Source organism: Coturnix japonica, chromosome 1 (genome assembly GCF_054131305.1).
Source record: "Coturnix japonica strain WE chromosome 1, WE-NBRP24, whole genome shotgun sequence".
NCBI classification, from domain to species: Eukaryota; Metazoa; Chordata; class Aves; order Galliformes; family Phasianidae; genus Coturnix; species Coturnix japonica.
Window position 1 is genome coordinate 120,240,273 of NC_140663.1, and position 26,299 is coordinate 120,266,571.

At 40.6% G+C, this 26,299-nt stretch overlaps 1 protein-coding gene across 2 annotated transcripts in view; it reads left to right on the plus strand.

Moving 5' to 3' along the window:
• Nucleotides 1-26,299, plus strand: part of GABRB3 (gamma-aminobutyric acid type A receptor subunit beta3) — a 183,260-nt gene that overhangs the window by 72,973 nt on the left and 83,988 nt on the right. Inside the window, exons 1-3 of one of the 2 annotated variants that reach the window (XM_085532684.1) lie at nucleotides 2,699-2,907; nucleotides 3,009-3,100; nucleotides 3,176-3,243. In XM_085532684.1, the coding sequence (XP_085388810.1) occupies nucleotides 2,828-2,907; nucleotides 3,009-3,100; nucleotides 3,176-3,243 (240 nt within the window). In that variant the 5' untranslated portion in view covers nucleotides 2,699-2,827. Of the gene's footprint in view, nucleotides 1-2,698; nucleotides 2,908-3,008; nucleotides 3,101-3,175; nucleotides 3,244-26,299 lie in introns of those variants that run through there. The other variant, XM_085532678.1, reaches the window with a different exon arrangement.

Below are 26,299 nucleotides of genomic sequence, written 5' to 3' on the forward strand. Positions count from 1 at the left end.
TCAGCCCAGGGGAACTTTTTTTGTTCCTCTGCACATAATGTTTGCCTTTGAAGATTAGATATCCATTCTTGAAGTAGCCTTTACCAATATTGGCAGTAAGGTAAAGAAGAAAACAGTATTATTCTGCTTGCCTTATTGATCAAATTTGGACTGGGAACACAGATCTTAATCATTCACAGGCCAAGCCGTGTAGTAAAAACCATTCTGAATTCCAGTTCTTGAACCACAACATTCAGTCTCATCTTTTACAGGAGTAGTTTTGTTGGGACAGAAAGACTGTGTGTAAGAAAAACAGAGAGTTAGAGAGAGGAAGGATTGGGGCACCCATGGGAAGCAAATAGGTTCTTTCTATTCCTTGTGCCACTGAAAGTTGATTGATTTTATCAAGATATTAATTCATTAATTCTTTAATTATTTATGAAGTAACAATACTCTGTAGTTAAGGATCAAACCAGTGGGCCACAAGGTCCCTCTCTCATCTATTAAACTACTTGCTGAAAAGTAAAACATCTGAAACAGCAATGAAAGCAATACCCTGGTGTCCTGCAGCCTGGGCTGACCTCAGGAGACACAGTCTCAGAACTTGTGTGCTCTGACTGAGTGCTTTGTTTTACTTAAGAAAGTGCCCAGTCTGCTTCTGGCTGAGTTGAGAAACAACCTGCTTGCTTTTTAAAAAGTCAAGTTTAGGAGTAAGTATCCAGAGTAAAGATGGTGAATTTTGGGGCAGGAGACAGAGTCTATCTGTGTCCTTTTTTTTTTTTTTTTCCTATTGACGACATTAAACAGCTCCCCAAAGTCTTTGCTTTCAACATTTCCTTAAATCCTCAGAGCTTTTATGAGCCTGACTTCCAAACTGGTGCTGCAGAAACTGTGTTCTGAGTCTTTGCTATGCACAAAACACAAAGTGCCATTTTCACAGTAAATGTCACATGTTACTGAGAAACTGAGATGATTTTTACCTTTCATGAAATTCATTGTATATTTCTCATTTTCAGTCTTTCAGTTTCTGCTTAGCCTAAGTGTCCCAAAGAACAAATGCTGCACAGCCCCCCAGCTATTTATGTGTCCCTTTAGCTCCAACCTGGGTTATCTTTACATTACAGGCAATTATGTGGAAATGGTTGCTCTGAAAACTCAGGCAGACAAATACTTAAATGAAGTGATAAAATATGTCAGACTCTACAGCACTGTTGATTCATTCTTACCTCAGATATGTTTTCAAAGTTCCAGAATAGAGCATTAATCAAAGTAGCATTCTCTAAAACATTGTATTTCTGTTACAAAATTGACAGCCTAGTTAAGAAAAGTTATTAGTGTTTAAACACATTTTTAATCACATTAAATTCCTCATAAGAAATACTAATTCTTGATAGAGGAGAGTTAATACTCTGAATTTGTTGGGAAGACACAAAAAGCTGTCCATGCTTTCTTACCCTTATACAGAAACACCATTTCTCAAATGTCCATCCTTTTGTGAGGTGAAGAACAGGCACAGCTGCCCTGAGAAGCTACCTTGTCTATGGAGGTGTTCAAGGCCAGTTTGGATGGGGCCCTGGACAGCCAAAGCTTGGCGAGCATTGAGGTCCCTTCCAACACAAGCCATTCTATGATTTTCCAGTAGTTTTGCTAAAGGTTGTAGAAAGGTGGTAAGAAAAGTGCAAAACCAGACATTGCTTTCCAACCCTTTGACTTGTGAAATGTGCACTGGCATAGACTGGAGGCCACCAGTTGCAGCATGACCAGCACAAGAAGCTAGCTTGTAGTGTGCTTATGCTGTTGGCAGGGCATGATGAAGAGTGCTTTGAATTGGCATTGACAAAGAGCTGTCTACAGAGCCAAAGGCGATATAGCCAAGTCAGCATGCTTCTGTTTCCATGCCAATTAGTCCTGCTGAAAGGACTCATTAACCTGGAAGGAGGTTAACAATAATAACAACTGTGCTGTCTGCAACCCAATCAATATTTTATACAATGCAAAAGCACCCAGCTCACAGCAGAGAGCCCGCAGGCTCTAGAGCAGTTTTCCTTCATCACAGAATCATAGAATATCCCAAGTTGGATGGGACTCACAAGGATCAAGTCCAATCCCTAGTTCCACACAGTACCACCCAAGACCCAAACCCTGTGTCTGAGAGCAGTGCCCAAACACACAGAATCACAGAATCACAGAATGACCCGGGTTGGAAGGGACCTCAAGGATCATGTAGTTCCAACCCCCCTGCCTAGCAGGGCCACCACACCTTGAACTCCAGCAGCCTGGGGCTGTGACCACTTCCCTGGGTAGCCTACTCCATGTCCACAGCCTTCTAGTGAAGAACCTTTTCCTGATATCCAACCTGAAATCATCAACCCAGGCTGCATGCTGTTTGAGGCCAGTGGAGATTTTGCCATCAGTGATAGCACAGCTAGAATAGAACGATAGAAGTCCCTCATGGCAAGATCTGGGTACCCACACATGCACACCCAAGCATGTGCCCCCACTGATGCCGGTCCTCGGCCCCACCGAGCCCCTCTCCCCCCCTCCCGGCCGGCAGGGAGGCGGGCAGGCGGCCGGTCACCGGCGGAGGGAGGCTTCCTCCGGGATACAGCGGCGGCCGGCCGCGGGGTGGGCGCAGCCGGGTGCGCGGGTGGTTGCCGCGGCTGCGGCGTTGGGGCGGGGGTGGGGGCTTTTTTTTGGGGGGGGGGGGTGGAGGGGGGGGCAGGGCGGGGTGGGGGGAGAACGGGGACTGTCGCCTCCGCCTCTTCCTCAGCGGCAGCCAGGGCAGCCGGATCGCGGCGGCAGCAGCTGCTGCTGCTGCTGCTGCGCGCAGAGAGCCCGGGGCGGAGGGATGTGGGGCTTTGGGGGAGGCAGGATCTTCGGGATCTTCTCCGCTCCCGTCCTGGTGGCCGTGGTGTGCTGCGCCCAGAGGTAGGAGCCGGCGTGCCGAGCCGGGAACCGCGCTGATGGCTCTGCCCCCCTCCCCGCTCCCCAACCTTCTTCTGCCTCCCCCGTTTCTCTCGCCCCCACAGTGTGAACGATCCCGGCAACATGTCCTTCGTGAAGGAAACGGTGGATAAATTGCTGAAAGGCTACGACATCCGCCTCCGCCCGGATTTCGGAGGTGAGTGCCCGTTCCCCCTGCCCCGGGGCTGCCGCCCGCCGGCCCCGCCGCGCTGACACCGCGCTGTGCCCGCAGGTCCGCCCGTCTGCGTGGGGATGAACATCGACATCGCCAGCATCGACATGGTCTCCGAAGTCAACATGGTGAGTAACGGAGCTCCCTCTCTGCGTGCTGCAAACTTTGCTTTCCCGTTCGGCGTCGCTTCTCGCCCCCGGCTCCTCGGGAGGAGGCGGAGAGCAGCACGGGTAGCTCTGAGCGAGAGGAGGGAGCGAGGTTCTGGGGTCTGGGGGTTCTCCGGAGGAATGAGGGAACCCTCGGCTTCTCCGAGCGGCAGTGGAGTGGCTGCCGGGCTCAGCGGGGACAGGCGCTGGTCTGGTGCGTGATGCAGTTCGGCCCCAGTCGGTGCAGTTTGGTAGTTTGGCGATAGGAGATGGAATTGCTGTGGTGTTGTTTGTTTTGTTGTTTTTTTGTTTGTTTGGTTGGGGTTTTTTTGTCCTGCTTTTGAACGGGAGATTTTTTTCTGTGTGTTTCTGAGCGAATTTCTCGTTCCTCTCAACGTGGTTCTTCTTCCTAGCTTTGCTTTTGCGATCCTGCAGCACAAGTAGTTATATTTACGGCATTGAAATCATTCTGTGCATTTAAAACCAGAGCTCTGTCTCAGTAAATAGGACGCTAACATCAGCTCTACCTCAGTGCTCTGTTGCAGCGTTACGAGCTTACAGAGCCCAGCTTCATGCACATGCTGCACGTTTTCTTTAATTCTGCCCCTACCTTCACCTGCCTTCCCCAAAATTCGGAGATGATAAAAACTTTTTGCTGTGCTCCTGGTCTTTCACAAATGGCTCTCGCTGGCACTCGGTACCTGCTTACAGTCATAGTGCCACTGGCAGCTGCTCTGCTCTTCATCCAGGAAGGGTGAACGGGGCACTTCACATCCATAGGAGTTTGCTTTGGGTTTCCTGCAAATTCAGGCAGTAGAGACCTTGTCTATTCCATGGAATGTTCTGTACCTGTCGCACTGCTCCTCAAAGAATTGAAACCTGAATCTTTGAAGAGTAATTCTGAGTTCAATATTCACTCTCCTTACCACCACCTTCCCCACCTTTGGCTGTGCTCTGTACTTGTGAAGCAGTGTAGTGGGAATTGAATTTGTATGTTATGCTGTCTGTGTGTGAAGTGTCACATCAGCAGTAAATATCAGAAAGAGACCAAGGCTGGAAAGAAAACTATGGGATATACGGAGCCTTTTTGTTGTTGTTGTCTTCTAGTTTTGGGAATGCCTATTAGATTTAAATAATTACTCATCCAATCCACTATAGCAGGGCTATGAGGAAGAGTAAATAAATACATTGCTTGTTGTGCTGCTAGCCTGGGTAATCAGATCTTATGGGAGGCCAGAGTGCCTCAACTATGGTTGCCCTCTGGTTTTCCTGGGCAGGTGAGCCAGCACTTTGATTCCTTTAGTTCTTGGTGGGCCACAAGTCCATGTCCACTGCTTCCCAGAGCTAGAGCTGTACGGAAATGAAGAATGTTTTTTGAGGGTTTGATTTTTTTTTTGGTGTTCTCTCATGGAGCAACATAAGGTCTGAAAAATGGTGACACTGATGTGTCAACAGAAACAAGTATCATTTTCTATATAGGAAGTGCTGAAGTGTGGTCCTTACAAAAGCCATGTCAAATCACTTGAGAAAACTGAATGGACTTCAGGTAGGGTTTCTAATTGGTGAGCACTGTATTGCAGAAGGATTTGCAGCTGGTTCTCTCTCTTTTGCCTTAGAAAGGAGTCTTCTCTGAGTAAGCCCAGCTGCATTCCAGCACTGCCTGGGTTGCTTTGTTTCGGTTACTCAAGGAACTTTATACTCATCTGCAAAGATTCTGGTGTAAATATTGAGGAAACAGTGAATGAGGAAAAAAAGAAGCAGCTTTTCAAAAGTACAAGGTGTATCATCTAAGGTAGCGTTTCAGAAGGAAAGAAGAGGCAGAGTTAGTTTGAAGACTTGAGGCATCTCTGTGGAACTTCACACTTTTACCAGCCAAACTTTTAATTTTTGATGTATTCATCCATTTAATGCCAAGCAGATATTGTTAGCATTGACCTTTTGCCTCACTAGCTATTGACATCTCTGACACAAATTTCTATCTCTGAACCATGTTAGTATGGACATTAATGCCTTTGATTTAACTCTAGACATTGGCATAACCTTTTATAAATTAGCCCATTAAAGTTCTTATCTACGTTAAAAATAAAATAACCGGGGAATTAATATTCTTCAATTCAAAGAATATAAATAAAAAGTTATTACAGCAAGTTCTATTATACAGCCTTCTAGACAGCCAGCAATGTAGCTTTTGGTGATACGTTGACAATCCTTTGTAACAAGAATTATAGTTTGTGTCATACACTTTTCTATTCTTACTTAAATTGCAGCCTTCTTCCTCAGCGCATCCTCAGTTACGAGGTATTCTTTGCGCTTTCCAGCCTTTCTGAAACGCGTGTGGCTTTGATTCTTCTTTGGAAAGTCATTAAAAGTCCTTCACCCTCTGTAAGTTGAGATTAGCTGTAGCTGTTTTTGGAAGAGATGTAATGAATAGCGATGCACTTCTTCCTTAGGTTACATAGGAAAGTTAAGATTTTTCTTTACTTTTGATGTTACCATGCTAAGCCGGATCAAGAGAACTGATGCAAATGTCAGGACTGTGCAGCATCAGATTGTTTTTCTGAGAAGTTTTAAATCAGCAGTTTCTATTTCATCTCATAACACCTTGAAGGCATTACTGAAATTGTCACTCTGCTGTACTATTTACATCGTACCAAGAACTCAAAATATCTATGAAGTAAAAATAATACGTCTTCATGTTTGTACTTTAAGTTGCATGTATGGTAACAGCAATGGATTAATGAAGTTGAATTGCAAAGTGCATTTTCCAAGGAAGAGCTGCAGTCTGCTAATGAGCTGTGCTCACATGAATGCACATCAGTGCTTTACTTCCCCGCTGAACTTGTGAATGCCTTCACATGATTATTTGACTGTTCCACAAACTTTGCTTCTAATTGGGTACTTAACCACTGTTATTTTGTGCACCTCTATAATAACTGCATTTAAAACTGCTGCAAGAGTATGTAAAATGTATGCTAATACGCATCTCCAAATATAATACTAATTGATAATATTAGAGATAATACTCAGAAAACACTACAAAACCTTTTCAAAAGAGTACTGAAGACCGCAGATGCCGGATAACAATAGTTTTGCTTTGTAATTAATCATTTTGTATGATTTTTGTTGCTCATGTTTTGTACATTCTGTATTTTGGAGGTATGCTTTGCTTAGATGGTGCAAACTGAAACAGAGTTCTGCTTTTTACTGATCTGTCAGCCTATTTCCTAATGGACAGAATCCACAATTACTGAATTTTCACAGTCTGATTTTTTTGTTCAGCATTTGGCCTATGAATCAAGTGTTTTATTTCCAGACATATAATTTCCAAACATCAAAGACTCCTGTAGCATTTTGTCCTTAAGAAGTTAAATAATCAATACACTGATTCTCCAGACAACTCCTTTAAAATCATCATTGCAGCTGGAAGAATAAGGTGCTGTTCTGTCATTTCCCATCATTTGAGGATGTGGTTTATAGTCCGTGGGAGAGAAATCTGTAGAGTGTATAGAGAAAACAAGGGGATCCATGCAAAAATAACTTTTTTCTCCGTGGAGATCATGTTTTACAAATAATAGTTTGATCTCTTGTAAGCAAGGAATCTTATGGCACTGCTTTCTAAACTGCTCTCTGCATTCTCTTTGTGGTTACAGGGACTTATGAGCTGTTGATCCAGGGTTTTTGAAAGGCTCTAATTTCAATAAAATTAAACCAGGAAAACCCAGGAGGCGTCACTGGCTATATAGTCATCCTGCTGTTCTTGAGAATACTGTACTAAGAAAATTAGTTTGACATAAAGTCAGACCATAAAGCTTATGAGCTGTTGTTTCTGAAAAAGATGTAATCTGTTCTATGCTAACACTGTAATTTTTTTTTTTCTTTTATTTTTGCATATGTTCCAATATAAAACTTCGGGTATGCATATGGACTCCATTGGGTGCCTGCTGACTTTGTCAATGCGATTTTGACATCTTACTGACAAACTGTGTTTTAGTTGCTGCTGTGAGGTCAACCAAAGTTCTTACTGGTGTAGAACAAGCTTTGTCTACTTTCCTTGGGTGGCATCAGGAATCATTATGAGGTAAATTAATTCATACTTCACCTCAAGTACTGGAGACACAGGGCCTTCGTGCTTCCACTGGTGAGATTTGTCTTGTCTTACTTTAGATGCCTGAGAAATGGGATATGATTCAGTTCATGTACATTGAGATGCATGCAATTAGATATTAAGTCTTATCAATGCAGCTTGGAGAGTCCAGAAGACTATTTAGTTTAAGTAAGGATGACTTAGATAGCACTTATTAGGTGCCCCGAAGTATCCCTTTTGTACTTCAACTGTCTCTTCCAAAGGGTACTCTTATAGATGTTAGGTTGTGCTTGCCAGCGCTATGCAGGTGTTTTACATAATTCAGGTTATCCAAAACAGCAATGGACACTCATATTTAGGTAAGTTAATTCTTTCATACTAGGGAATTCCAGCCCTTAGGCTGGACACCTCAAGTTTATCATCCAGGTTTGCTCAAGACTTAGGAGGCAAAGACAGACACTAAATCTTTGGACAACTGCAGTGCTAGGCGCTGGGAAAAGTAACCTCTGTTTTCTGTCACAAATGTAATCCATGTTTCCTGCAATAAACATGTACTTTCTAAGTGCTTTGCCAATGGAATGTGAGAGTTACCTCCTGTGGGAGATAATGATTGTGACATATTTTGTTTTGAAGATTCAGATGCAGAAATTAACTGGGTTGCAATAATAGAGTGATTACATAATCATTGTTATTACAAATTTTCTGGCTACATGAAAAGTCATGTATGTAATACTTGTAACAAATCACAAAAGTATAAAATAGAATATGTAATTATATATACTTTTAAAAATTTGCTTTTTGGTGTAGATAGGGAGATGACTGGATCATACTGTATAGATATGGTATATCATATATATCTATTGTTTTGGCATGCATATATCTAAGTTCGTCTTTGATAGATAATACATGAAAAACAAGAAAAAGAAGGAAAAAAATCTGTCCAAACAGGGAAGCATCATCTGCGGCCATCAGCCTTACAAAGAGCAGTGTCATTCTGCTGGTGATGACCCAGCATCCAATGAGGCAGATAGGAGACATCAGCAAACGGTGCGGCTGGTAAAGGACCATATATCTCAGCAGGTTACCTGCCTGTTGGTTGCCAGTTGGCAACAAGAGCATTCTTCTTTCTAATCCTCTGTCTTGGCTGGATCCATTTTGCTTTTTCAGGAGTGTCCATGGATTTATCCAGCTGGCTTCTGCATCTCTCCACTCCTGCGGTGTTTCCAGCCCCTGCTGAGAGATAGAGGGTTGTGCTTGTAGAGCAATAGAAGTGTAACTCTTGTTTGGCCAGGGGTATCGATGATAAGCGTTATTCACAGAGGAAAGTGGCTGCTGTGGTATACAGGGATCTGGCTGTGAGGGCAAGAAATCACTGCTTTTGGAAAGACAAGGAGCAACTTCATGTTGCTGGAGCCTGGCAAGGGCTCCTCAGAATCTAAATCCAGCAGCCAGTGTTGAATCATCTTGCCATGGATGATGATGAAATAGATGCAATCTGTGATGATATCAGCCTGGAGTACTGGCAGACATTTTGGGGGACAGAAAGAGAATTCAAAATGATCTTTACTTAAGAAAAGGAATGTCTCTAAATAAAGAAGTTATTAGTTGAGGCAAGCAAGTGCTAGATTTTGTAACAAAAGAATCCAGTTCTTAAAATGAGAAAGAATTGGCCAGGCTGCAAGACAGAAAAAAAGGTGGAGACTGTGCTGGATCAGAATCTAAAGTAAGCGGAGAAAGTGAATCCAAGTTACTAGTGAAATAGCACTGAAAAAAGATGCCTTTCACTCTCAGGCATAGGAATAGGAATATCATTCAGAAGATATCGTTGACTATTAGTTAAGTCAGAGCAAGAACGCTCTGTCCAGAATTGTTGCACTGGCTTTCAGGGAGATATAACAGGAGGTGTAAGAGAGAAAAAGAAATGTTTTTGATTAAAGTAATTAGAAAACAATATATTTCTGGCAATGTAGAAAAGTGAGTTTGTTTAGAACTGAAAAAAGGATGGAGAGAGGACATACATTTCTTAGTATGCGGGAAGCTGGTGGTGGGAGAATGATGACCAATTGCTCCTTGGAACTAGTAGGAGTAAAGCCTATTAATCTGAAATCTGCATTTCAGATTAATTCTCATCTAGCTGCATTTGTTGTACCATATTCTTTGTTTCACGTCTTTAAGAAGAGAGTAGAAAAATTCCTCTTCAATGCTCTTGTCTCTGGAAAGGCTGGCATAGCTGATAGTTTGAGATTTTTTCCAGAGCTGTTTCTGTAAGTGTGCTCTGGTTTAATTACTTCTGTCACAGTGGGCAACATTGAGATGCACACGCAAGCTTGTCTTTACATAGTTTCAGATACCCTTGCTGATGCTCAAGAAGATCTAGAGTCTCCCACAGGTACCTTGTAGTATATGCCACTGCTGCAAGGGTGCGTCAGGCCAATGAGGTGTCATTAGTTACCGGTGTGTGCATAGCTTCATCATGTTCTCAGTATCCTTGCACTGATGGCAGCAGGCGTTGAATGTATGTCCTTTAAAATATACAGTGCTTTCTAGATGTATACCCACTATATCTAACATCTTTTTTTCCCATTCCTGTGAAGACAGAAGATGGGAAAGATGGGAAAAAGCAGTATTTATATGAAGATTTCTATTCATGCATTGAGTGCTTATCCAAATAATTTATTGACAGTAGCTGTACCGAAAGCTCAGCAGTGGCACAAAGGCAATTCTGACAACATCATGCTTAACAGAAGGTGCAAAAGTAAGACCACCCATGACACATCTGACCATAGGTCCATCTGGCCAAGTATTCCAACTATTATACTGACTGATAAGGGACGCATGGAAGAAGTAAATAAACATATGTTAATCTTCTCTGTAACATGATTTGTAACATGACACTTCCTGAGTCAGAGAGTCAGAGAAAGCACCTCTTGTTTAAGTGCAACCAGAGAATTATGGTCATTTAATAACGATGCACTTTTCGCTACAATTTTTATTTAAGTAGACATTTGATTATGCAGTGAATTTTAACTCTACCTATCAAGTGCAATTTATTAATTTTGAAGGATAATAAAAACTTTTGGTTAAAGAGGTTGAGTAATGTTCATTTACCATTAGAGGTTTTAACTTGTTCAGGACAAACTTTCTTGTTTCTCTCCTGTGAAACACACTCATAAAAAAATAGCTGGAAGAGGAATCGTTTCAATAGGAGAGTTCATTTAAAATTTGTAATTGAATTTCACAGTTTCTTATAACTACAGAGATTGCAATGAAAGAAATCCCTAAGCCTAGGCATGCCTAATTCATTATTCACTATTATGGATTTGAACCAATAATTTTGGCAAAATAATTTGTTCTCTCAGCAGTTAGGAGCCGGTTACAGGTTGCTGTGATAATGTAACCTGCAATATGAATGTAATATTGCATACAGCAGGGAGGGGAGGTAAAACAGCTGTGCTGGGAGGTCTGCGGTTACGCTGTGTAATTGGCAGTTCAATAGCAGTTAATGACTTTTTTCTTTATACTAATAAGGATGTTGAATTTTCATTAGTTCATGGATATGTCTCCATGGCACAACACAGCGTTCTGCAGAGATGCAGGGGTATGTCTGGTGCAGCTCGTACAGCTTCTGGAAGCCTTGAGGTTACATCAGTGCAGAGCAGAAGTGTCAGGGGGAGTGAGGTCCTTGAACAGGGCTTGTTTCACATGTCTTGGTAGGGATTATCCAGCAGCCATCTGAGCTCCTGTAGCAGAGGAGACATAAGGCAATGCTTTATGTTCTGAGGTGAAGGTGGAAGACATCTGGGGTGACCAGCCCTACAGAGGTGCCTGTCTGGAAGTACTAACAGGAAGATGGGGTAGGAGATGATAATAGGTTGTCCAAGGATGGGTGCTCACTGTTTAGTTAATATTGAGTTGAGTTCCACCTCTTTCATGGACCTTTTCAAAGGTGAGAAAGTGTACTGAACTGGTTCACGGCTGATTTTCAGCAGCACCAGGGAATGCTGCCAGCAGGTTAAAGCACAGGTAAAATTCTGTGTCTGATTCAAAGTACCAGCGGTAGTTCAGGTAAACTCTATGCAAGTCCTGAACTGAAATACATGTAGGACACGGAGAATAACCTTTAAAAGCAAGCTCAAATCCAAGTGATTAAAAACAGCTCATCGCTTGATCTCTTAATTGAGATGTAGGATAGCCCACTACCAGACTCTCCCAGTACTTAAAGGAAGAGCTTTATTCTGGAGTCACACGTGGCTATGTACTGATTTGCATCAGGAATGCTTTAACACCCCCCATTTAGCTGCTTACTTATCCATCACTGGCTGAGCAGGTGAGCTCATCACTTTTGTTACATCTGATGTTGTAGGTGTAGTGCAGTTCATGTGCTGTATGAGCCTATTGGGCTGGGCCCTCCACTCTGTAGGACTGGGTTGGTGTAGAGCTGTGTCCCTCTTGTATATTTTAGTGGGGAAATGAATCTGAAAGAGTAAGAAACCAAATCTAATTAGGATACTAAAATGTAAACTAGTGGAAACTATTTTTCAGTTTAATCACAAGTTATTTTCTATGAAGTATTTTGTATGGAGATGTCATGGTTTCTTTGCCACCATAGCTTTTAAAATGGACTTAAAGTCCAGAATGAGACAAAATGCACATAAATTCTGAATTTTAAAAAGCATCAACTCAATATGAGAGACCTGAGTAATAAAGTAAACCTTTTTCTTCATTAGTGATGCAACAGATGAGCTTGAGCCATTTCCTGTGTGATAACACAGTGACACAGCTATGTTTCTCTGTACCACCAGTGGCTTGCTTTAGCTTCTGACCTTGTTGGCTATTCAGGTAGTGACACACAGTCTTTCTAAGCATTTTCTAAACATGTAAAATATGCTTTTCTCTTGGACAGCAGAAACATATCCCAAACCAACTGGCATTTTGCATAGCAAAATGTTTGCTGGACTTGCAGAATAGCTATGACCTCAGTTTCCATTCTGTAAGGATCCTATAAGCTACATATCTGCTAGATTTAAGAGTCAGCGCTCTCCTGATAATTGCAAGAATGTCAAGACTTCAGTGCTTGAGGTCAGGCAGGCATTCATGATATGTTAAAACAGTAGCACAATATTGGTATTCAGTTGTTTTCCCACCTGATACTTGGGTATCCTCCAAAGGTCAGGGCAATCTGGGTCCTTTCCCAGCTGGCAGCATGGATGCAGCTACTTGTTCCCTGAATCAGTCAGCTCATTTAGACAGAAGATTTGCAATACTGTGCCACTTCTCCTTTGGACCCTGGCTGACTTTGCTCCCTAGGATATACGTATCCAAAAAGTGCAATTCATTTTGCATGCATGCAACAATCCAGTCATCCCATAAAGTCAAAGAGAAGCAACTCTGGAGGGAGTCGTATCCTGTGTGTCTGGCAGTGTCTGTATCAGAAGGTAACTCACTGTGAAGAGCTTGTATGTTCCCATTCCTTGTACAGGCAGTGTGGCTTAGGCCAAACGTCTGTGTTACATTTCTGGAAGCCACCTGCGTGTCTTCTTGCTTCCATGCTGTCTGAGCTCTTTGTTTGTCCTTTGGGGTGCTTTCCTAAACATATGTGCGCAAATATACTCTGCGTGTTACGAAACCATTGTCACAAACTTGTTTCTCAGGGATGATCTCTCTCTTGATTTTGCCTCTTCAGAGTAATTTTTGTTTGGTTAGTTGTTGTTTTTGTTGTTGTTGTGGGTTTTTTTTTGTTTTTATTTTTTTAGAGAATACAATGTGTTGAGCTGCATCATGAGGTCAAAATGAGCAATAATAATGTGGACGAGTTTGAGGCAGGATTGGAGCCAGCTATATCGGGCAGATACCACACAATTAAAGTCCAGTGGGCTGGATGAAAAGAGGGGTGACCAACAGGGTGAGGGCAGTGATTGTCCCCCTGCTTTCTGCCACTGTGAGGTCCCATCTGTGTTTGTGCCTGAGGCCCAGAGCACAAGAAGGATACAGAGCTTTTGGATTGGGTCCAGAAGAGGGCTGTGAAGAGGGTTTTCTCTTATGAAGAAAGGCTGAGGGAGTTGGGCTTGTTCAGTCTAGCAGAAAGAAGGTTCTGGGGAGACCTCATTGAAGTCTTCAAGTACTTGAAGGAAGTTCATAAGCAGGAGAGACTCTGACTTTTTACATGGGCACATAGGACAAGATGGAATGGCCTTAAACTGAAAAAGAGGTGATTTAGATTAGATGTTAGGCAGAAATTATTTCTTCAGAGGGTGGTGAGTTGCTGGCACAGCTGCTCAGAGAAGATGTGGTGCCCCATCCCTGGAAACGCTCAGTGCCAGGTTGGATGGGGCCCTGAGCAGCTGAGCTGGTGGGGGGCAGCTCTGCCCATGGCATGGGTTTGGAACTGGGTAATCTTTAAGATTCCTTCCAAATAAGCCATTTTGTGTTCACATCAGCTCAGGTGGATACAGGATTTCTGTGGAGGGCTTCCAGAGTCCTAACCTCATTAATAGAGAATTAAAGGAAATGCACAGGCTGCATCAGGGGATGCAGGTGCAAGTTAGTGGCCTGGAAGAGGTGGATTGGGCCTTACCTGGGCTTTGTGTGGCAGAGAAGCATCTTGGCCTTGGGCAATAATAAAGGCTTATGAGATGTTTTTTTTCAGCACCTCAGTGTTCAAATGGTGAACAAGGATGATTAAGAGAAATCAGTTTTGAAGAGGGAATATTTCATTTCCTTTTAATCAAGAAATGGTGTCTCCCTTGGCATTTCTTCCATCTTTTTTTTTTTTCTTTCCTCCCCCCCCTAAAAATGGTTGAGCTATTTGGGGAATAGGTTAGCAATTTAAAAAAGTTGATTAGCTACCTACTATTATTCTTCTTATAAAACATCCTCCCTAAATGGTCAGGAAAAAAAAAAAAAAAGATGAAGAAAAAAATGGGCAGTGAATTAGAAAATGCATTTAAGAAAGTTGATCGGCTTATCTTTCCAGTAGACCCACTTTAGTCGTATGCTCATATATTATTAACCTGACTGTAAAGTACTGCGTCAAGGTTGAAACTGTACATCTTTCCGGGCATACCCACTCATATGCTGTGAGGTGCCTTTGGAACTGCATGCAGATGCTGTAATTTGGAGAGGGAAGCCAGAAGTGTTCCTAAAGTAATCTTGTTATCCATTAGTGACGTGTTTCTTTTTCTTTACATTAAAAAAAGTTGTCTTCAGTCCCTACCTTTTACTTACTCTTCCTAACAAAGTCTAGACCTAACACTCATGGTGCTGTCCCTTTCCTTCATTAGTCACATTTAAAAGGATCTCATATATGATCTTGCCTTATATTTCTCTAATTATCCACAGGCAAAAATTTATCATGTCAAGTCACCTTCTGGCTCAGGGGTTTATATATGTGAGAAGTTGCTGAAGAAAAAAAGAATATATATATATACTGCTCAGATTCCTTTGACTGCTGATAGTAACAGAACAGCTGTCTTGAAGACAGAAGTCATAGTCATTTATTACCACTTTTCTCTAAAATGCTCGGACTGATTTTTTGAATAGGTCAAGAATGTGATCAAATCTCAAGTGGCTCCTTTACAGATCTTTTGCAGTTTTTCTTTCTCTTCCCTTCCAACTCTTGATTATCTGCAGCTATTGTGATTTAAAGTGGGAGGCTGCATTTTTATGGTTGTTACTTTTCTAGCTCTTTTCCTAAGGTGTGCAATCTGAAAACAAAAACAAAAACTGCTGTGGGAAAAACAGATCTCCCCCACTCCCTGGAAACACTGCTGAATTAAGCTAAATACATGATGTGTATAGATGTAGCGTGGTATTTGCTGGCACGCAATTAGGAAGTCATTCTGAGCCTGACAATAGCTGATGCTTGCTACTGCACAGGATAATAATAAATGTGTTGTAAATTTTTTATTTTTTATTTTTTTTGCAACGCTATAAACTGATTATAACATTTACAGAGTAGTGTTCAACATCATCTGCACACTGCTGTGTGGTATTGCTGAATTCCGTGCATCTCTTTACACATCAATACATTATTGTAACCACCTTCATGATAATGAAATCAAAGCGAACCTGAAACTAAATGTTACGATGAATCTATATGTAACAGCAGATCACTTCTGAGAAATCCTATTAAAACACAGCAGTAATGCAGTAACAATGCTGAAAATTTAGAAGATGGATTTAGTTAATTGCTTCCAAAGGACACAAAATGAAATACTGTCTTTCAAAGATGAGTGATAAGTCTTCGGATGTATAGAAGTAATGGGTTTGAAGAACTGACTAGATGCAGTGTTGATGAAGGATGAAAGTGTTGGGGTTACTTTTTAATCTGTCACTGAATTGGGGTCATCTATCATAGCAAACATATTCTGTCTTAGTTTTCCCTGAGACTACTCCTGTATTTCCATCTTCTCCCTGTTCTCCTGCTGAGATTACTACCATGTTTATATCCTTTTCTCCCTGCTGTTCCTTGCTGGATCTTCATATATGTTACTGCCTAGTTATCTTTCTGTCAGAATGGTGATATTTTTTCATCAGCTCTTGCAGCAAAGCCAGCCCATTGACACTTAGGCTTTTCCATGTTCTTCAGGATGCCCATCCCTACAGAGAAGCTTCCCTTTCCCACTGCTCAGCTCTCAGCTGTTGATCATTTCCCATGTCTCCCTGTGTCTCCTAATCTATCAGTATGTCATTACTGTCACTGCAGGTTTGTTCTGTTCTTTGAAAAAAAACCAAAATTGAATAGTGTTCATTTTTAATGCTACTGTTTTTGTCTGTCTTACTTGTTTGGTTGTGTGGGTTTTCGCTTTGTTTGTTTTGTTGTTGTTGTTGTCTTTGACTTGATGAACTGATGTGTTCTGTGTCAGTAAGTACAAAAAGGGACAAATATCTTTAAAAGCCCATGGTGACCAGACTTTTGTGAACAAATCCTGTTTTACTTTTGCCTATGTAATTCCTGAATTATGCCATGCTGTCAGCTGTGACTGTTTCTGATACACAGTTAGAGAACACAGAGAGCGAAGGCAGAGGGAACTGTTAGATTTTTAGATTGCTGTAAGATTATAGTTGAGTGGAAGTTCCATTTTATTTGGTTATCATTGCTCAGCAGGGACAGGGTATCTTTATTGTTTTTTCACAAAAAAAACAAACAAAAAAAACAACAAACAAAACAATGGTAAATTGGCAGCTATTTAGAAGGTGCTACAGTCTCCAGGGTGAGGAACATTTATCAAGTATTCCTCCAGAACACTTATTTTACTGATTGACTGAAACAAAATATCCAGAGGATACTATTTTTGCATCTTGTATCATATCATACTTCTGAGGAATGTATTTTACTTTTCAGGAGAAATACAGAGTCAAGCTTGGCTATTCCACAGTGTTACAATTTCATTGGTGCCCCACATCTGTCAACCGTCTCACAGTCAGTGCAGCACTAACACTTGATAATATCTTGACCACAAGTTATTCCATTTCATCTTCATGTTATAGCTCAAAAGCTGCATATACGCAGATCTTAACATCAGTATTGGAATTTTTATTCAGTTAGGTATCATAGGCTGAATTTTTTTAGGTATTCTGAAGTTGCCACGCACTCTGTCCTATGCAAGTTCCCTACAAAACAAGGATTTAGCCTTCACAGCTTTGTGAGTACTGGTGAACATATTAGAAGCAGAAGAATGATATGTAATTGCAGGCTTAAATTCTGAAAATGCTTTGAACTTTCATTTATTTTAATAAAACTATTTTCAGTTGTTGCCGTAATCACTGGAAGTTTTCAGGAATCCTGTAGATGTGGCACTGAGGTACTTTGTTACTGGGCATGGTGGTGATGGGTTGGTGTCTGGTCTAGATGTTCTTAGTGGTGTTTTCATTATTCTATGATTGTTTCATGATCTGTGTGAATTTTAGGTTAAGTTCTGCCCTCTCCTTCTTTCTAAAAGCAGAGGAACAGCTATCTGAATAATGCTGATTATTCCATTCAGCATCTTCATACAGATAAGGATTGTGTTGTTTCACTCTTAACTTCGCAAGATTATTGGTTGAAGTCCTGAAGTGGAGGCATGTTTTTAAAATTTGGCCTGCTATATGAGTCAGACTCTTGCTTATTTTTGTTTTCCTCTAGTAGGGCATGGAAAGGCATTTGTGAGAACCAGCAGTCACGCCACGTGGTACAGTTGACATGGAGGTTGCTAGGAAGGACTGTATTTCTATGGTCTTCACTCTGCTGCAGTTCATGCTGGGAGCTGTCCAGCTGGTCACTTCAGAATGAAGAAGAACAAGAAGCTGATTTAAGACAACTTTTCTTGTTGTTTTGTTTTGTTTTGTTTTTTTTTGAGCTGTTTTGACTGGAAGCTCTAGCTGGTGAAGGTCCAATCAGTACATTTTCAAAATGCTGTTTTCTTTTGCTTTTAAATCAAATCTTGCAGAGAAAAATACTGAAACTAAATTAGAAAAATTCAGTAGCATAGTGTTTCTTATCTACCAGGAGGTCCAACATCATTTTGTTGTTTTTTTTTCTCCCTTGTTTTTCCTCTACAGGAATAAACAAATCATAGCCTCAGACACTGATAAAAGGGGTGAACACTACTTTATTAATTATTCACTAATTCTAAAGGCTCGGTGTCAGTTAGAGTTAGTGTGCATCCCAAAGAATTTATTAAAGGCTTTACAGCTGAATTGCTATTTCCAGACTGCAGAAATTATTCTCTGTAACCTGATTTCCTGGACCTGTGGGCTGGAGTTTCTTCTCCTTTTCCTTCAGCTTCTGTATGCAGAGCATGGGACAGTCCAGTGCAGATAACCAAACAAACAGGCTGTTCCGTGAATGTACTCTAAGTGTACATTCATTAAGCCACTGGAGGGCTTTTGAACTTGACTTTGGTCTCCTGAACATGTCCCAGGCAGTGCCCAGGAACTAACACTGGCCAGATACTGCTGCTGGCATGCAGGCAGGATGCAACATCACTTTTGTGGAAGGGGAGAGTTACAGGCTCAAGGTGTTCTTGTCAGATGGCCTAGGTGCCAGGGAACATGGTTGGTATTCTGGTCGTGCTTAATTCACTAGTAGAGACCTGGCCGTAGAATCTCTTTGGGAATGTATATCAGGACCTGTAGGCCTAATAAATTTCACCTTTTGTTTTATTTTATTTTATTTTTTATTTTAAATTATTTTTTTTATTTTTTTATTTTTTTTAAGCTTTGTACCAGCTGCATCGGCTGTACTGCGTAGAGCCTTACTGAACCCCCCCACCAAGTCATGCCGGTTGAACTTCTGAAGCAAGGTGAATTCTCAGCTGGAATTAAATCAAGAGCTAGTAAAAATCCCCCACAGTTTTCCATGCAAAAGGCTGCAGTGATGTTTGCAGGTCAGCTTTTCCTGGAGATTTTCTTTCTGAAGCAAATGCAGGACCGTGAGCCCATAGCTGCTGCTGTGTGCCTTGCTGTCCTTGCATGATTGCAGTGGCTAGCTGGCTCTGTGGGTCTGTCACCTGCATGCTGCTTGTCCTTGGCACCGCAACAACTTCACTGAAGAATGAGAAAATAAACACAGGAAAAAGTTTACTTATTGAATACTAATGAGGCTAAGTTGTTTTTCGTTTGTTGTTTTTCTTAAATCCTTGTAGAATTACTTTGCAGAATTCATGTTAACAAAATAATAGAATACTTGACTCACAGAATGGTTTGGATTGGGCATCCACATCTTTTTGTGGCAGCCTGTGCCAGAGCCTCACCACCTTCTGAGTAAAATAATTCCTCTTAACATCTAAACTAAATCTCCCCTATTCTAGTTAAAAGCCGTTTTCCCTTGTCCTATTATTATCTGCCCATTTTTCTGTAAAAAGTCAGTTTTCCCCCTCCCCCATTTATAAGTTATTTTCAAGTACTGGAAGGCCTCAATGAGGTCTCCCCAGAGCAAAAGTCATAAGCTGTCTGTTTTAGCAACATGAGAATGAAAAATGAAGCCACCTGAGACATCTGTTTATAGAAGCAATCTGTAGGATCTCCACTGCAAAATGCATTCTCCACACAGAGTTAGCAGAGCCTGCCAGCGCACTATGTAAGCTGGCCTTGGGGCTGCTTACAGGGATTGGTGCAGTTTGAGATGTACCCAAATGCTTCTTTTTGCAGGGAGAGTCCCAGCAGGGGATATGTGTGCTTGGGAAAGATAATTTGCAAAAGCAAGGTGCAAGACTGTAAATCTGTAAGTGAATGGATTACCAGAATGTAAAACTTAACTATGCATTTGTTCAAGGCCAGACTGGATGGGGCCCTGGGCAGACTGATCTAAGGAGTCATGGCAGGAGGTTGTAACTGGGTTGGCTTGAGGTCCTTTCCAACCCAAGCAATTCCATGATTCTACGCTTAGAAATAAATGTTGAAATTGCTTTTCATTTGTAGGTCTCAAAGCTTTATATGCAGGAATTAAGTGCACTTGTGGTGTGGGGCCACTAACAAAAGAAGCAAGTATTGCATCACTCAGCATATGAGTGACAGCCCCTGTTCTTCTGAGGTCCAACAAAGGCTACTACAGTACATACCAGCACATGCAGGTCTGCAGAGTGAAGCTGGTTGCCCTATGACCACATTAAATGCCTGTGCTGTCAGTTTAACTGATTGTAGAAGTTCTGATTTGGTTCAGTGCACTGCACAGCAAGTTACAGTGGGAATTTAAAGTGTGCTTATGGAGGGCATCTCTTGTTTGAGGCCATCCAAAATGAGCGGAGTTTTCATGCCATCAAGGTGTTTGGCAGCATGAGCCAAGGAAGGTAAGACAGAGTGGCTAGAAGATTCACTTCAGAAAGATAATCATGATTAGGACTTCAGCACTAATGTAGGTAATTCAAAGCCTACTTTACTCCTGTTTTTGAAATGTATTGTGAGGTTTAGTCATCACTTAATTAGCAGCTTGCTCCAAAGCATTATCTTCATCTTTATTCTCATTTCTCTGCTGTTTATGAGAAGCAGGAGTAAACAGAATTTTGTATGAATTGCTATTTTGACTCACACCAAATATCTCTTATCCAACATCTCTGCCTAATATCATGTCTCTGATTGAGGCTAGTATCAGATGTTTAACAAATAGCATGAAAAGTGATACTCCCCTTGCAAAATCTCCCAGCCTCTATGATTAAGTTCAGGAATATGTAACAGGTATTAATATTTAAACTAAGGAATATTCCCTAAGTGAAGGTATCTATATATCTGTACATGTTTTCGTCACATTTGTCCTTGTAGGTGGTACTTCTAATAATATAATGTAAGCACATTGCTATAGTTGCTGGTAGCAGTCATTAAATTCCTAAAGCTATCCAGTGTCCTTCACCAACATTGTAGTAAAATCCTTCTCCTGTCACTCAGTCACATTTCTGGAAGTTCCTTGCTCTCACTGACTGTTTTCTGTGAATGTTAGAAAACTTTAATGTAAAGATATGGTGTAAAATACTGTGTCTGTGTCTTTAAAGGCAAAATAATGTAAGCTCTCCTTTAAGCCACAGCAGTTCAGAAATCTTGAAGCAGCAGTTCATTTGCTTTAAACTGCACTAGTACTCAAAATTCTTTCAGAAGCAATGTATGAAATATGTTATTGTGAATTCAAGAAGAGAAAATCCTAATGTCTTTGGATATTCAGTCATGGATTAATTTATGTCTGAGACTACTTTTCTTCAAGCTCCTTTTGCCTACAATACTGGATTCTGCGATATATGGTATAGGTTTGTGTAAGCCGTGAGATGAGAGTTTCTGATGACTTCAATAAACTTTAAAAAAAGAAACTGTAATACATTTTGAAGGCTGTTGGAATCTGTATTTTCAATGCAGAATGGGAACTGAGAGCAGATGTGATATTCTTTCAACAACTCGTGACTGCTTCTTTTCCAAAAGACAAAGGTTCAAAACTAAGTCATCTTGAAATCTAGGGCAGGAAATCGATTAGAGATCAGGATTAAATATCACACCTCCTGAGGTGGACGATATAATTTTTATTTGCATCATAAAAAGGTGGAAGACAGGATATAATTCCTGTGTCCGGTACATTCTTGAGGTAGGGCACTTTAGCACATGTGCCCTTATCCAAGGGCTGGCCATGAATTCCCAGGTATCACAGGTGTCATAGACACCATCTATGATGTGTACTACTCATGCAGGCTGTTCACTGACTCACAGTCTTAACTTCTCAGCATGTGCTTCCTCACATTCTTCACCTCATCACCTTCTTCACTGGAAACAGTATAGATTTCTTCAGACAAGTCAATCACTGCAGCGTAAGATGAAGAGAAAGAGGAGAACGGAGAGCAGGCAGGCAAAGGGAGATGCTAATCCTCCCAGCAATTTTCTCTTTCTGTGGTGATGCTGTGAGCTGTTCCATTTCTTCTTTGGTGGATTATTTCAAAGTATTCCAAGACTAGTTTGCCAAAAGCTGCTGACGGAGTTGTGCAGGAGATGTTCCCCATGTTGCCAGACTGCAGTGCAGATTTCTGCTGGTATTGGAGATGCAGACAAGGGGTGGAAGATTTCTTTCAAGGAATTAGAATTTCTATTCTTGCATAGTGTGAAGAAACACTGTAGAAACCTTCAAAAAGAAGGCTGGAGTGTAGGAAAGAAGGAAAACAGGCATACAAAATCTTTTCTTGAGGCCATCTCCAGACAAAACTGAATTGAGCTGTGAAGAAAACAGACTGCCACTTATAGGCATTTTTATTTGTTTTTGGCTAGAATCAGCAAAACAAACAAATGAACAAACAAACTTATTTAAATATTTTCAACAGAATATTTTCAGAATCCTTGGGATCAGTCAGAAGAGGTTTTATCATTACAGGTTTGTTTGTTTGTTTGTTTGTTTAAAGTGGGACTAATTTTATATGAAAGCATACCAAAATATTCATACTAATGTTGAATAAAACAGCGCTTTTCTTCAAATATTTTTCTGAATGACATTTTGTCAGAATCAGTGCATTGTGTCAAAAAAGTTTAATTTTGATGCTGTATTACTTCTGTCAATGCAGAGGAAACTACAGTATTATTGCAGTCTACTTATTATGGTGCTAAGAGCGCCAAGCAAATTAAAGGTGCTCATGTAACAAAAAAATGGCATAGGTGTTCCTGCTGAATCTGTTTAGAACAAATTGGAAAATAGAGACTCAGAATATTTATTTTATTTACTCAATACCATGTAGTAGCATCAGTAGAGCTAGCTCCATGTCTGCAGAAGCATATCAAAGCCTGAGCTTGCTTGTTATTGTTTTTATTGTTACTTTACATAGAAGAGGTAACATCATCATTTTAGCATATGATGATCACAGCTGTGCTTTGTCACCATGTTTCATGTCATGCTCTTGCAAATTTCTGCTTGAAATCAACTCACTGCATAAATAAGCTTACTTGTTTGTTTGTTTATTGGTTACCTTTTTTCCTCAAGAGGCTTCTATGGAACAGTTTGGTCTCTCACAGTGTGATCAAGCTGCAGTTTAATTTCAGAGAACTAAACCCTACATAAAAAAAAAAATCTCTGAGAACATATACTTACAGTCCACTCCCATTATACAATCATGGAGACCTTTACTATTTTTTCTAAGTTACATCCACTCAACAAAAGCCTATTACTTTGTGAGTATTATCTGTTCTTTTAATTTAGCTGAATTAGTGTATTAAGAATATGTGGGACAATGTTTAGTCCTTTTCATATTAGACAGGGGCAGATGTGGTGGGCTGTTAGCATTTTTTTACCTGGTGAAGCCTAGGATGAGACTGGTTATACCAGCAGTGTAGGTGCAGTTTTATAGCAGTAAGCTCTCAAACACAAAAGGTGGTTGAACCAAAACAGGCTATGATTTTCTACACTGGGATTTTGAAAGTTGTTGACTGATGCATGCTTATGTCATGCTGTTAATTCCTAGGTAAGACCACAGATATCACAACGATGACAGAATGCCCTAGACTCTCAGGATAGACTCATTAGTGGAGCCATACTGGGATAATTTTGTACTCCTTGAGATCCCACTGTTATGCTTACAGTTCAAAGCTCAGGAAAGTAACTCCATGTGCATTCTGTAATATGGCATTTGTAAAGACCATGTCATTGCATTAGAATAATGCTGCAGCAACAGGTCAGAATTAGAAATTGCTCATAAAATGTAGACTATCTGCTGTTTGATATGTAATTTGTCGATTTATTTTTCCCAGAGATTTATTTAATAAGATTTCTTATGCTTTAACCACCACATATAATATATATTCTATATCTTCAGTACCGTAAGTAGCCATATTTAGTAGTCAATTATTGTGAGGGGGAAAATACATATTGTAACTGAAATTGAAAGCCTTTCTTGAACTTGCAGTATATTTAGTAGAGATTTCCAGTTTGACTGCTTGATATTGCAGCAGAGAGGAGCACAGTAGTGAGATGACTTCTTGCAAGATCCTCATGAATTGCTGCAAAGCTTTTCATCTTTGTGGTGCCAACACTTGACATGCATCCCAGGCTTTGTCCTGCTTCCTCTGTCATGCACCTGATGTACTTTCTTGGGTGAAACAATCCCGTGACCCAACATGAGCAATGGCATAGAACAAAGTTATAGATCTATTTAATCACTCCTTCCTCTGACACCCAGGTTTTGTCCAGGTTATTTTCTTCAGCAAGAGTTGTGTTTTTTTCATTTGTATATGAAATAATTGGGTGTCTAAGAGGCATCATTTAATCTATGTTAGTTACATATACAGGAAAATTTCTTAGTTTAAATTGACTGGAGTGAACCCATGCAGTAGAGAAGAGGGGATAGGAAATTGCCTGATGGAAAAAAATCTGAGGGTGTTTGTTGACAGCTGGCTGAGCACAAGCCAGCAGTGTGAACAGGTGGCCAAGAGGGCCAATGGCATCTATGCCTTCATCAGAAATAGTGTGGCCAGCAGAACCAGAGATGTGATAGTCCTTCCATACCAAGCACTGGGGAGACTGCACCTGGGGAGCCTCTTATGAATTGTTTCACAAAATACCAGAAGATAAGCAAACAAAAATTTCAACTTAAAAAATGCCACTGTTGTGACTACTAAAAATATATTGGCAGCTAAAATTATTTCTTGAAATTCTGGTCTTAACTAATGCACTAGACTACCAGTAGTCTGAGCATGTAAAGGTAAAATAAATGTAAGAATTATTCATGTAATAATGCTTAAACAAGCTTATCATTATGAATAACTTGCTGATTACTTAATAGAACATGAGTCATCTAAACTTTCATTTGATGCTCCTTTAAGATATCTCATAATTTTGAGAATAAACAAAGACTTTGAACATTTTACATAAATGTTTCCTGGCCTGCTTTCATTGAATTTTTCAAAATGACATTTGCTTTTTGTTCAGATCCTGTTTCTGCTTGAACAGCTCATATGCATTTCTGTAGAGTCTGAACTGTATCTCCTTGTAAGGCAGGCATTTGCCTCCAAGGTCCAGTTCTGTATTGCACTCAGTGTTCTTCATATCCAGTTAGAATTTTAGAAGGGAGAATTATGGATAATTCTGTGTTCTCAGAGAGGAGTAAGATGAGACTCCACTAGATATTATCAAGGAGTGTCCTTTTAGACCCGCGGTGCTGGTAAAGCTAACTCCTGTTTTCATTCCCTCCATGAGCATTTTTCTAAATACTTGCATATGATTATAATATTTTTTAAAAGTCTTTTCAGTGTTTATTTTGATCTATATTTACCGCACTAGTATTTCTGGATATTTTTAATAGCAATTTAGATCAATGCAAGCAAATTTCAGAGAAGTGGTATTGAGATGTTATTTGTCTCTTTCCTGCAATTTCACTACTAAAGATTTCAAAACCTGCTTCAGACTTCTACTTGCTAGCATGCTGTGGTTAAACTTCTAATGCATGCATTTTCATTACTTTTACAGTACTCTGATAAAAGTTATAGCAATTCTAACTTTCTTCCTTCTCTCAGTTATTTTAAATGTTCTTTTATATTTTGAGAGCTCAACAAAAATATCTGATGCTAGTGTCAGTGGGGTTTGTTACAAGTTTTGGTACTGTGGTAATACACAGTGCATATTATAATGCCTCAGGGCAGCCACTAAAGGAAAAACATCTAAATAAGCTGTGACTGACTTCCAAAGTCCCACAGCAACCCAAAGATTCTGGAGGCTCTATGTAGATTTTCTGCTCTGTTAATTAAAATGATTTCTTTAATGTAGTGAACCTGTCTCAATGGTAGTCATAAATTCCTAATCCCATCGTTGTCATCTTTTAGAAGTAAGGATGATTTCTGACTAGAATTCTTCATTTTGGCTAAGTGTCTTTATCGTGTTCTTAAATGGAAGTATGAGCAAATGTGGCATCACTGTTAGGGAATAGAAGCTATTTTAAAAGATAAATTTATCTTGCAATCTTCAATATTTTCTATATCAGAGAGAAGCAGAGAAATGGAGAGTCAGGAAGAAAAATTGTATTCTTCCTTCTATCTTAATTTCACTGCTTTCTCCAGAAATTAGATAGAGTTTGAAATCTCTTCTGTCCCTCAAAACCACTAGATTAAATCAAACTGAGGGTGACCCACTCAGAGGGGGTTGAAGCACTGGAACAGGTTGCCCAAGGAGGTTGTGAATGCCCCATCACTGAAGGCATTCAAGGCCAGGCTGGATGTGGCTCTGGGAAGCCTGGTCTAGTGGTTGGCAACTCTGCACATAGCAGGGGGGGTGAAAGTAGGTGATCATTGTGGTCCTTTTCAACCCAGGCCATTCTGACTGTATTCTATGAAACTGAGGTTATCTGAGGCTTTAAGTTAATGCTTTTGGGAACTGGCTTGGGAGATGATGGCACTGGTGGATGTGGGTATCAGGATGAGGTGCCAAGGAGCCCTGTCTTGCACCAAGATGTTCCTGGGCTGTGGGATGCTTCAGCACTTGTGGTCCTTGAGCACCTTTCCTGTCTTCTGCCAGCTCTACCTGTCCTACATTCT